The sequence below is a fragment of the Haliotis rubra genome, unplaced genomic scaffold, assembly GCF_003918875.1.
Source record: "Haliotis rubra isolate DU_JTF1 unplaced genomic scaffold, ASM391887v1 Scf424, whole genome shotgun sequence".
Lineage (NCBI taxonomy): Eukaryota > Metazoa > Mollusca > Gastropoda > Lepetellida > Haliotidae > Haliotis > Haliotis rubra.
This window is the reverse complement of record NW_025767107.1, coordinates 307712-320973: the sequence shown is the minus strand read 5'-3', so window position 1 is coordinate 320973 and position 13262 is coordinate 307712. Positions and strand designations below refer to the sequence as shown.

General features: G+C 39.5%; 1 protein-coding gene across 1 annotated transcript in view; it reads right to left on the bottom strand.

The window, feature by feature from the left end:
* Positions 1–8616, bottom strand: part of LOC124288782 (H(+)/Cl(-) exchange transporter 7-like) — a 156780-nt gene extending 148164 nt beyond the window's left edge. Inside the window, exon 1 of the mRNA XM_046725308.1 lies at positions 8481–8616. Coding sequence (XP_046581264.1) covers positions 8481–8585 — 105 coding nt within the window. The 5' untranslated portion in view covers positions 8586–8616. The remainder of the gene's footprint in view (positions 1–8480) is intronic.
* Between the last annotated feature and the right edge of the window lie 4646 nt (positions 8617–13262).

Genomic DNA, 13262 nt, shown 5'->3' with positions numbered 1-13262 from the left:
TGGGTAAATTTTCAGAAAATTTTAATTGGAATGGAATGTGTAACATGTTAACTCTTGTGTGTGGTTTCCAACAGTTGATTAACAAAACACATGTTGCAGCATAAAACTTATCTGAAACTTGATGATGCGGCTGAAATAACAGCATCTTACAGCATCTCTGGATCCATAACAGGTTCCACCAGATTGAGTGGATGTCTCAGGGTTCTACAGACCCATGAAAACTGGAATCATCTTGAATCACAGTCTGTCTGTTTGTTTGTTGTTTAATGCCGCACTCAGCAAGATTCCAGCTATATGGCAATGGGCTGCAAATAATCGAGTCTGGACAAAACAATCCAGTGATCAACAGCATGAGCATCAATCTACGCAACCAAGACACAATGACGTGTGTCAAGCAAGCCAACAAGCCTCACAACTCGATCCTGTTTGTCATCTCTTATGACAAGAATGGGTTGCTGAAGACCAATTCTAACCCAGATATACATGGGTAACATAACTTTTGACTGTCATGAGCAGAACTTAAGATTTATGAACAAGTTAAATGGGAGACCAAACTTACCCTGTGTAAAAAGAAGTCATGACTAATTTCATTGAAGTCATTAAAAATCCACTTTACTTGACTGCAAAACTTTATGATTCAGGGATTTACGGGATAAGAATTCCTGCGTCCTATACACATAAAAATTGACAATGGACGCAATGAAATTTATTAGCGCATTCACAGGGATGCAGAAAAGGTCCAAATACGTTCGGTAAAATTTCCAATCAAGTAACAGTAAGTTATCACTGAGTTTGCTACTAGCTGGGTTATGGTATTGATTGCAATTTAATTACTGTAACAATGTGATGATCATGATACACAATACAATAACTGTAAAAGAATTACAACAATATTACAACATAGTATTGATAATAATATTTAAGTGTCTGGGACCCCCATTTTGTAGTCCAGGACCCCTGAAAATTAAGAGTATTAGTCCCAGGGACCCTCAAATACAGGAATCTATATGGCAGTTCCTAATTCGCCTGATTACCTAGCAATGGTAGGATGAGACATTAACGTGACTGTTACCTCCCAGGCAACTTGAGTTGTATACTCCCTTGTGATTAGAGCGTCATCATCATCATTATCATCATCAACACCACAAATCATATACCCATCAGTACATAGTTCTCTTTTACTTACTATTTAACAAGATATTGATAGCAAATATAACATGAAGAATATTCTGCTTAAATGTTATTTTGAAAACAAACAATTTTCATAATAGTCCCTATAGCTTATAGGAGGTGAGGTGAGGTGAAATTGGGTTTTAACGTTGTGCTTGAGAATATTTCGCTCATATGACGACGTACATGTGTGTGTATGTGCATGTGCGGCTGCTTGTACTAGCCCAGACTTAAGCTGGTTTTATAGTGCTAGCACACTGAGATGCCATGCCGCAGTGAAGCATGAATACCCAACTCAGACACATTATACTGACTCCGAGTTGACCAGTCCTCGTTGTACCCATTAATGCCGAGCGCCAGGCAAGGACCAACAAGTACCATGTTTTAACGTCATTTGGTATGACGCGGCCAAGGATCGAACCCGCGACCTTCCGCTCTCCGGCAGACGCTCTAACCCCTACACCATGGAGGCGGTCATAGCTTATAGGAAAGAGATATAGGTAGTACAGAAGAAAAGACGTTGACGCCTTGAAAACTTGAGTATTTTGGACAAAACTTATGCGACATATGGCGGATTTCAACACGTGTGTATTATTATGACTTATGTATAATGCATATATACTCGAGCTAATGTCAAGCGAAATTAATGTGAAATATTCTTGTATCAGTTTTCATCACATTTGTCCAGGATGAGTCAAGGTCCCACAATTGTTTGGTACAAACAAAGGTGTTCCTGGCATACACCTCACACTATTCTGTTTAAGGACAAATCAACATTCTGCTGTTTGAACACAATGCCTTATCACAGTCATAAACAAAGTTCCACTCATTCATTGTTACTGCTAAATTACCACATAGAACTATTCTTATTATCACTTTTTCCAGATACAGTGAGTGAGTGAGTTTAGTTTTACACCACTTTTATGAATATTCCAGCTATATTATTATCAAAATATACAGGTATTTATATATAGTCCATCCCAGATGCTTGCTCAAAACGCTTCGTTTTTCGCTTGATCATTGGATGTCAATCTCAACGACACATCATATTTTTCTATCTCAACTTCCTTGGGATCATACAACTCGTGCAGCCACTACGCGCAAGTTAATGTGGCTTTCCTATCCTTACAAGGTACCCATTCACAGCCAGGTAGAATGGGACACATACTCACAGTACTTTGTCCAAGTTTTACTGCATGTTGCTGTACCTGCAACTAGGTGTTTGTGTGTATTCATATGGATAACATCTGGTCATTTACCAATATCATGGCAGGGGACACCAGAAATGGGCTTCACACATTGTACACACTCCTGCAAATAGTTAAATATGACGTAATTAGAATGTTTGGTAGTTCCTCTAAGTCTTGGTGGTTGAGTGAGTAAGTGAGTGAATTTAATTTTTCGCCACTTTTAGCAAAATTCAAGCAATATCATGTTGTTTACATCATACTCTGCAATATTACAGATTGTACATACATAATTCAGTCTAGACAATAGTGAGTGAGTGAGTTTGGTTTTATGCCGCTTTTAGAAATATTCCAGTAATATCATGGCAGGGGACACCAGATATGGGCTTCACATATTGTACCCATGTGGGGAACAGAACCCGGGTCTTCGACATGACGAGCAAACACTTTAACCACAAGGCTACCCTACCCACTGCTCCCAATGCCTGATAATAATGAGGAATACACTTTAAGTGTAGCATGCCAATTGTGTATTTTCTTCAATCCTAAAAAATTGAAGGTTTCAAGCTTAATCATTGCTTTGAGTCAAGACTCGCAAAATAGATATATCCAGGTAAATCCTCATTATCATATACCGGTAGATCAATGTATGGCATTTACGAGCAAAATTATGTTTCCCATGACAGCAGTGGAAAGTTTAACCATCTTGACATAAATTGTAACAAAGTCCGTTCATGGGCATTTTATCAGTGACATTCCGTATGGTTACCGCTGCAAGTAAAATGATTAGTTCAGTATTTCAGATATACAGTTATATCATGGTGTGTTGGCTACAGAAGGAACCCTAGAGCAAATCTTCCAGGCTGAACCCACACTGTGAACCTACAAAAATGAACCAACTGTTTGAGCCCACAATATAAACCTCAGTATGAAGCCTTAAGTACAACAGCAGAGCTGCAGGTAAGATTTAGCTCATGTGGGTACTGTACCCACTGTAATTTGTTTGGAGTGGGTATTATGAATGTTGAGTGGGTATTTCATTTTCCGTTACCCACTGCTTTCAAATATGTGCATATTTCAGTCATTTTACTCACCTAAGTATTATGTCATTGAGTAAGTTTACTAAGCAGGTATGTCCTGCCTTATATCATACCTTATCAAAACCAACTTAAATATAATGGAAATGATTTCATAAAAAAAAATCACTTATCCTATACTGACAGTACAACACTTGTCCTATACTAACAGTACAACTTAATAGCAATCGATAACTTTTTCATTACGCGAGCGATTTTTATTAATATATTCCATACGCATTTGTTTTAAACTTATTGAGTATCTAACATTTTCAAAGCGTAATTGGCATGCAACAATTATTTTTCAATGCGTAATTGGAAATTTTCTATGCGTATTTTACCCGGATACGCAGCTTATCTGGGCCTCTGCAACAAAATATTGGAATTATCTGTGGATATCTGTATCTTGTACCAAATACAGAATGTATGATGATTATTGTATACTACATGTACTGTGATTACTACAAGCAACACAACCTGTGAATTACTTATGAAACTCTGTATCATGTACTAACTTCTGACTGTATGAAGATGATTGTATTGTGTAACATGTCAACAATATACTTGGGAAATATAAAATATTGAGTAAGTGAGTTTAGTTTTACGCCGCACTCAGCAATGTATGGCGGCAGTCTATAAATAATCGAGTCTGGACCAGACAATCCAGTGATCAACAGCATGAGCATTGATCTGCGCAATTGGGAACCTATGACATATGTCAATTAACCAAGTCAGCGAGCCTGACCACCCGATCCCGTTAGTCGCCTCTTACGGCAAGCGTAGTCACCTTTCGTGCAAGCATGGGTTGCTGAAGACCTATTCTACCCCGGATATTCACGGGTCCCATAATATGAACCTGCAATCTGAACTTACCCTATAAACCTCCAATCTGAGCCCACAGAAAGCACCTTCAGTCTGAACACACATCATGACAAGCCGAGTCTGAAACCCTAACAGGGATAGAAATACCTTTTTTTCTAAGTGTGCCTTAGGGCACCAGACCAATATTTTAGGTGTGCCTTTCAGAAATGGAGTGTGCCCACATGTTTTTAGACTAAATGACAATGATGATGATCATTTGAAATTTATTGTTAAATAAAGAAATGGGTTTATGAGCATTCAAATATGTATGGTATCATTCAATTTGGTAAAAAATAATTGTTTTGGGGATTAAATGACTAAATGTGAGTTATGTCTCTAAAAAGTTAGGCGTGTCAAAAGGGCATGAGAACATTTTTTAGCCGTGCCATTTCTATATTTACCGTGCCATGACACACTAATATATGGGGTATTTCGAACCCTGCCTAATGTGAACCTCGAGTCTCAAACCATAATATGGACCCACAGTCTGAGCCCTCAACATGAGCCTTAAGAATAACCTACAGACTGAAACTACAATCATAACACTCATCATGATCATATCCGTTAACAATGTTATGGGATCACATATCAGTCAGTGAAAACATCGGAAGAAGCATGAATATCATCAGCCATTCCAACAACTTCAGATTATTTAACAAAGAGAAGTACAAAAAGATAACATTTATTCCCTTTTGAGTCCGATCCTAAAACCATATTGCACAAATCGCATGATCCTCACACACATTCACATAATCCTTAAACGCATTCACGTAATCTTCTCATGGATTCAACGGCTCAGACTCACAAATATATCCTACTGACACAGCTACTATAATCTATGTTGAAGTACAGGAATTACGACTATTGTAGCACGGCAATTGCTTTGTGAAATGACCCAGGATAATGAGAAATATGGATCCTTTACAGCACTCTGAGAGCGAAAGTCCCTCACTGTGGTACGAGTTAATAACATATCTTCTCTGTGTGGCCCAACAGACTACCCACAGATAACAGCCATTGGTATCAAGAGCTTTCAAGTGCTCCTCAAACCATGATCCATTAATACACTACGGGATATTTGCATTTGACTCGTCACAATTATCGGCACATATCTGATATGTGTATATCATAATAAGTGTCTGCTATATAACCTGTCCGAGTTCGGAACATACTTTAACAGGGTTTTACGCGATGTCCTTTTGTGCTCCCAGTAAGCACAAATGTAGAGAATGGATGCAGAAAAATATGAACTACAGTCCGAGGGTGTAATAATAATATTCATTATACCTTGAGATAATTATAATCAAGATGTCTGGATGTCTGTTATTTCATCCATTAATGTTGACCACTGACCATTTCATCGCGGATTCATTCTTGGCTCTATAATAATTATTTAAATATTTGATAATTGACAATTTCACTACTTTATAGGACCTTCATATTGCCCGCTAGGACACATCACTCAAACATGTCAAGGTCAACCCTATTCCACAAAGAAACAAAAAAGATATTCATTTAAACTGCAACCTTTACATTGGAAAGATTTGAGTAGATTCGGTTTGGGATTCTTTTGCCATCTGAATTTTCCTGATGGAGAGATGAAGGGGTTTAAAAATAAAGTCAAGATTATTTTGACCTACATATCAACAGCTTGTACCAGTCTGGACTAATGGCTGTTTGATAGTATGAGCCCACTTAGATACCATGCTGCACTTTAACATGGATTCTGCACTTGAAACCAACATACTGACTCAGAGCCAACCAGTAAGTGGTTTATCTGCTTCAGGCAGGGTAACATCAAGTATCTTACTTTATATCATTTTGGGTATGACACAACCTGGATATTAAACCATCGATTTAACATGGACTGATACTGACTCTGAGCCAACCAGTAAGTGGTTTATCTGCTTAATGCCAAGCACCAGGCAGGGTAACATCAAGTATCTTATTTTATATCATTTTGGGTATGACACAACCTGGATATTAAACCATCGATTTAACATGGACTGATACTGACTCTGAGCCAACCAGTAAGTGGTTTATCTGCTTAATGCCAAGCACCAGGCAGGGTAACATCAAGTATCTTATTTTATATCATTTTGGGTATGACACAACCTGGATATTGAACCATCGATTTAACATGGACTGATACTGACTCTGAGCCAACCAGTAAGTGGTTTATCTGCTTAATGCCAAGCACCAGGCAGGGTAACATCAAGTATCTTATTTTATATCATTTTGGGTATGACACAACCTGGATATTGAACCATCGATTTAACATGGATTGATACTGACACTGAGCAAATAGGAAATGCTAGGAAATGTGGCAAGTCTAGATTTCCACAGCTTCAGGAAAAGAAGACAGTCTCAGGGCTCCTTTTCATTATATTTTATTTCTTTTACTATGAGCTTTTTTTTGGGTAAAATATGTTCATTTCAGAGACTAGTTGTGAGTCTATGAACCAACCAATCCTTGTTTCCTTAAACCAAGCACCAGGTAGGGTAATAACAAATACCATCATTTGAAATGACATGGCCAGGGATAAAACCACCACCTTCCTCTCTCTGGAGAGATGCTGTATCCACTAGACCATGGAGAGTTCACATCATTTGCGACTCAGATTGTGTACATTTTCCACAACAATCTTGAAGATGGTCTGCTTATCACCCTTCAGAGTGGGACAACAGAAACATCTTCACCTTAAATTCCATCTGAACTTGGTTTCCCAGACATATTTCATCACTGTCCCTGAGATAGTGAAAAGCTGAACATTCATATACTCAAACTTCAAAAACTCCAATCACCATATATGTATGTCTCTTTTCTTGCACAGAATATTGATTTTTTGGGGGGTAGTTATTAAATCAAATTGCAATTGCTAATCATCATCTAATTACCATGCATTATCATCAATTTTTTTATTCAAAGTTCAGTGGTTTCTCCTTACATATACAAGTATGATAGTGAATAACCCTTCTGGAACTGAGTTAATGAAAATTATTGCCCTTGCAAGTGAGTAAAATTGTGTTTTATTTATACAAATAATAATTGCAAATTTGCCACAATTTATATTTTTTTAAGGTACCTTCATGTAAGGTTGCAAATACTTAAAATTACATTGTACCTCTAACAAACTCTAAGAGTTCATTAAAATTTGTCTCCACATTTGTCTTTTTTCTTTACTTCATCATAACAAGGATTCATTTGCAAACCAAAAGATAAAAATATTGATAGATAAATATACAAACAATAACTTATCATCTTATCAAGATGTTGTTGGAAATATATTCTCACCAGTCAAAGACACACGATTCCAGACTTTCTGGTTCTCATACCAAACATATCATGAGACAGTTTTGTTGATAAACAGATGTCTTGCCACTTTGGCAAAACACGAGCACATAAGTCTACCACTGGAATAGTTCTATGGCGAAAAACATACCCCTTGTCGCATAAACAATAGTACTTTACCATTTCAGATCCACAAGAGAATTCATGCGCCCAAAATTAGCGGCACATACCGCCCCTAAGAATTATTGCAACCGACAAAAGAGTTTATCGTTTACCTCCGCCCCATTGAATTATTTCAACTGACAAGAGAGTTTATCGTTTACCTCCGTATGTACAACGTGTAAGCTTTTAACAAGCACTTTGTCAACAACCAGTGCGCCTTTCAACACGTCATTTGAACTGCGTTGGAATCAGCTGTGAGATCGCATTGTACCTTCACTAGTTACCGTAATCGGATGGTCCTTCCTGTACAATACTGATAATGCCCTTCTTTCAATGTGTGTAACAAAGCGTTGAGAACGCTGTAGAGAAGCACGCGCAGACGATAAAATCACCTTGCTATAAATATCCGTCACGTTTTGCACGCTTTTCATGCTTGCCAAACTGTGTGGCAATACACAAACGAAAACAACAAGAATTCTTGGATTCTACGTACAAAGTATTCCCTGTGTCCAACCGCAACAAATCTGGCTTCAAATGAACCTAGCCCTTATTAACAGCTCTCCCACGTAGCGAATTGGTGGAGCTCTATCAATGTGTGTTACTATTGGGACAGATTTCACTGCATTGGCACCAAGGGGTGAGTACGTCTGCAGATTTCTTCCACGTGTGGCGGAATGGCACGTCTTGCATGAAATAATGACGATTAAAAGCATAAACACCAACAAATCCTACCTTAACTTTTTTGGGATCCTCTGTGTCGACAAGACTCGTTTCCCTGGTATCAGAATTAAGAAACTCAGTTACAATTGTAGTAGGAATGTCCCCAATTGACGCCATATTGTATATAGTCGATAGCCAAATCCAGAACTGACATCTACACCTGAGTATTCATATCAGCTGTAGGCCTATAGTCCTTTTCATAATCACAGTCCCATATCAGTAGTGGGTGCGATACTGCACTGGCGACTTCACTGTCCATTAAGACGAGAAAGTCCTGACACACGCGTGCGAAAGATAACGGTTTTAGGCCACCGGTCACAACCGGCCAACTGGGAGCCCGACTGGAGACAACTTTTGGTAAAAAATGTATGTTAACTTTGCGTGACTTTCCTTGACACTGTCGGTCCTTGAATGATCTGCTGGCGGCTGGTAACGTGATAAAAATCATAACAATGTTAATTATTATATGAACGTAAGCGTATTAGGCCGAAATAATCCATTTTGAAAATGCCGAGCGTGACTGACTTACACTAAACTCCTAACACTGATACAATATCCGACCATGCTTGTGTCCACGTCTTAAGGGTACAACAGACGCATTGCAAACAGCATCTACACGACAATCAGGTGATTGATGATGTGGACTGTAGTCCACCACGTCGGGGTATAGACACATCAAGCCAAACACCGAACCCGATACCCCGATACGCGAAAGGCCTCTTCCAAACGTATGCCTTTGTCGTGTGTTGGGTTTCATTCACAGTGTTATGAATGCATTCTGTTCGAGCTGTGGGGCCGATCCGTGTCAATGAATTGAAATCAAAATCACTCTGACCTACAAGTGTCTTGCTTGTAAACAAATCAATATTCGATCTGCTTCACATATGTGTTGAATAAGGGACTGGTGAATGTTGTTATATGCCATGATCGGCAATATTGAATATCCAGGGATGACGGGTGGCCCAGTTGTTGAAACGTTCGTTCATCACGCGAGAGGTCCGGGTCGATTCCACAGTACAATGTGAAAAGCCCATCTCTGGTGTTCCCCAACTTCTTACTGCTTGAATACTGCTAAAGGCGGCGTAAAACCATACTCATTCACGGTAAATACGCAGCATATGCCAGGGACTGTGGTTCAGCTAAGTTTGAGCGCCGCAGTTGGAAATATTCCAGACACATGACTATGTCCAAGCTATTAATTGTTTGTTGTTAATTGTTTAAAGCCGCACTCAGCAATATACCAGCTACAAGGCGGCGGTGAGTAAATACTCAAGTCTGGGACAGAAAATCCAGTGATCAACAGCATGAGCATCGATCTACGCAGTTGGTCGGATACAATGATATGTGTCAACCAAGTCAGCGAGCTGGACCACCCGATCCCGTTAGTCGCCTCTTACGACAAGCATGGGTTACTGAAGACCAATTCTAACCCGATCTTTATCTTGGCTATTAACTGATGGTTGATTGGACGCCAAACGCACCTTGGTAACAACAATCAGCCATATCTATCACACATTTTGACCTTCCGATCCCCATTTGGTTTTTCTAGGACTACCTGAAGTGCTCTGAACCCATCTCAGCCGGCGGTGGTAGCGTATCCTAGTGGTTAAAGCGTTTGCTCGTCACGCCGACGACTCGGGTTCGATTCCCCACATCGTACAGTGTGGGAAGCCCATTTCATGTCTGTGATATTAGTGGAATATTGCCCAAAGCGGCGTAAAACCTAATTCACTCACTTACTCATCCTGAATACCAACGATGCTTGAGCAAAGGCAAAATATACCGACAGCTTACCCGCTAACATTTCCTCGTCTTGATGGAGCAGTGTCTGTGTTGTTGCAGATGGTATGTGCTTGTTTACTTTCAAAATAGATGCGCAGCATTGCATTTGATCATTACAAGTATCTGTGTAAATATAATCAAATGACATTATGCAGTGTACGAGGGGGCATCTCAAAATTAGGCTATCAATTAAACTGCTCGTTGAAAGGACATTTATATGGAATGTTATTTTTTCTCAACCCATTGCCACTCCGGCTCTCCCGGCGTTTTGCGTTAACAGCATAACATCAAGTTCCTATTGGGCTGAGACGGATAAAGGCGTTCAGAAGCCGGAAATAGTTACTTGCATTTTATGGGTTTGTGTTAATTGTAGGGGTTATATATATACTTGTACATACAAAATTAGCCTTGCTCCAAGGATGAACTGAATGTTGATCCGATGGATGTATAGTAATTCAAAAGGCAAGACTCGATAAGCGGACAAGGAACCCAGTCTGTTATTTATTATTTTTTTTAGAAATTATCATAAGAGACTTGTGTGCAAGTCTAAAACAAAAGTAATATCAGGTTTGTAATGCTGTTTCTGAAATGTGATCGTATGAACGGTATTAACCAGACACTGCACTATCTCCCAACTCTATACATTAATGAGAAGATACTTCCTGTACATTCCGATTGTGATTAAATACACCCCGACTCATCAATTAACAGCGGACTCCAAAACTGACGTTTGCTGCCACGTTTCCTTTAACATCATATCAATGCAGGGGTTAATTTTTTTTTTAAAAGCCACTTGCCCCAGGGTAAATGACTTTAAGAAAGTAACTTGTCCTGACTAATTTTCCACTTGCCCTGATTTTTATGACTAAATCATGATGATGTAATTATGAAAGAATAAATCAACATGGTATTTGATGTATTTGATGTTAATGTTTATCGAGAAGTGATAAATAGCAAAGAAAGATAACTCTTTTTATCATCGATATCATTGTGAAAGTTACTTCATTTTGTTCTCATATCGTGTCAAATTTTAATAGTTACAGTTTGAGCAGAAATGAAATGAAATCCAAGTTTGAAACCGTAAGCAGAAATATTCTAGTTGCCCATGGACAAGTAAGATACCATTATTTGATTGCCCGAAATGAAAACTGACTTGTCCCGGGCGTTGGGCGATGGGATTTTTTAACCCCTCCAATGATACCAGAAAGCATGTTTGATTCTTATTGGAGGAACTGTGAGTGAATGTTGTGTTATGCCGCGACAAACATTAAAAGCGGGATGTTCACACGGGGCAGGGGTGTTGGGGTAGCCTATAGGTTAAAGCGTTCGCTCGTCACGGCGAAGAGCCGGGTTCGATTCCCCACATGGGCACAATGTGTGAAGCCCATTTCTGGTGTCACCCGCCGCGGTATTGCTGGAATATTGCTAAAGGCGGCGTAAAACCATACTCACTCATACGGGACAATCCAGTGACTTAAAGCATGAATAACGATCGTTAATCGGGTTGCGATTACAAACATTAATCGTTATATCGACCGAACAACCTCCCAGCTCCCTGTAACAAAGATTATAAGGTACATAGGACATTTCCAGATATGGTAAACTGGCGCCAATAGACGGCATTTGCAGTCGTGAGGTTTAACGCTGGCAGATCAAGGAAGGCAATCAGACTGGAGATCGGATTCGGAACACAGAAGTGCGGCGCCGTTGACTAAAACCCGTCAGTTAATGCCATGACGTGAACACAAATCGTGAAGATCAGGGTTAGAATTGGTCTTCAGCAACCCATGCTTGTAAGAGGCGACCAACGGGATCATCGCATCCCAATTGCGTAGATCGATGCTCATGATGTTGATCACTGGATTGTCTGGTCAAGACTCGATTATTTACAGACCGCCTCCATATAGCTGAAATATTGCTGAGTGCGGCGTAAAACTAAACTCACTCACTCTCTATTTCCTTGGTGTACTGGTAAATCGATATCATGCACTGCATAGGAAGAAGATTACTATTCGTGATGGCACTGTCAAGTGTTTTCAGAAAAGAGTATAATGCATGCATTTTATCTAGTTCTAAGTTCATGTAGGCAAAGGTCAACGACGTCTGATACACAAGTAGACCGGTAATCAAATATGCAAGCTAATGCGTCTGATGGTAATCTGATCGCTGTAATACAAATCACTGACCACACGTAAGTACTGATCAGAGTGGAAGTAAAGTAAGACGTCTGTAACACTAGGCTCATCCTGTGTTACCTTGACAAACCTATGTGGACGAGTTGGATGTTTTGATTATTGTCGAGCAAGTAGTAAGTGAGTTTAGTTTTACGGCGCTTTAAGCAATATTCCGGCAATATCACGGCGGGGGAGACCAGATATGGGCTTCACAAATTACACCCATGTGGGGAATCGAACCTAGGTCTTCGGCATGACGAGCGAATGCTTTAACCACAAGGCTACCCCTTAACTGTGTTAAGTTAGACATAGGAGAAATGGATGTGGTGACGTCACTTCCGACAAGAAGCTGTGGTTGCGAATCTGTAAGTGATATTTCTCCTAATGGGATGGAAATAAAATCACTGAATTATGTAGGATACCGAGTTTTACTTTTGTGCGACATGATCACAGCCGGGTATCACATTTTGAAGGAGATTCACATGTAGTGCACAGATCTGTGTCGTGTTTTATTGACATGGGTTCGTCCGTATAACGAGGCGTATGAGATTTGCTGTTGGTAACACGTTTAACATGCTTTGAATGGAGCTAAACTTTGGTTGTGCTTTAGTGACAAAATAGCACAACGTAATCACATTATATAGTATTGGTGACACAGTGAGGTCAACATTTCAGAGTGAGTGAATGAATGTTATTTTACACCGCTTTTACTAATATTGCAGCAATAAAACCGAAGGCTCGAAGTCAGTCTGCTGGTCTGACTGGGTATCCATGTTAAACTGGTCGTGGTTTCTCATTGCGCTGGCACTATATTGCCTGCGTAAAATCAGAACTAGTA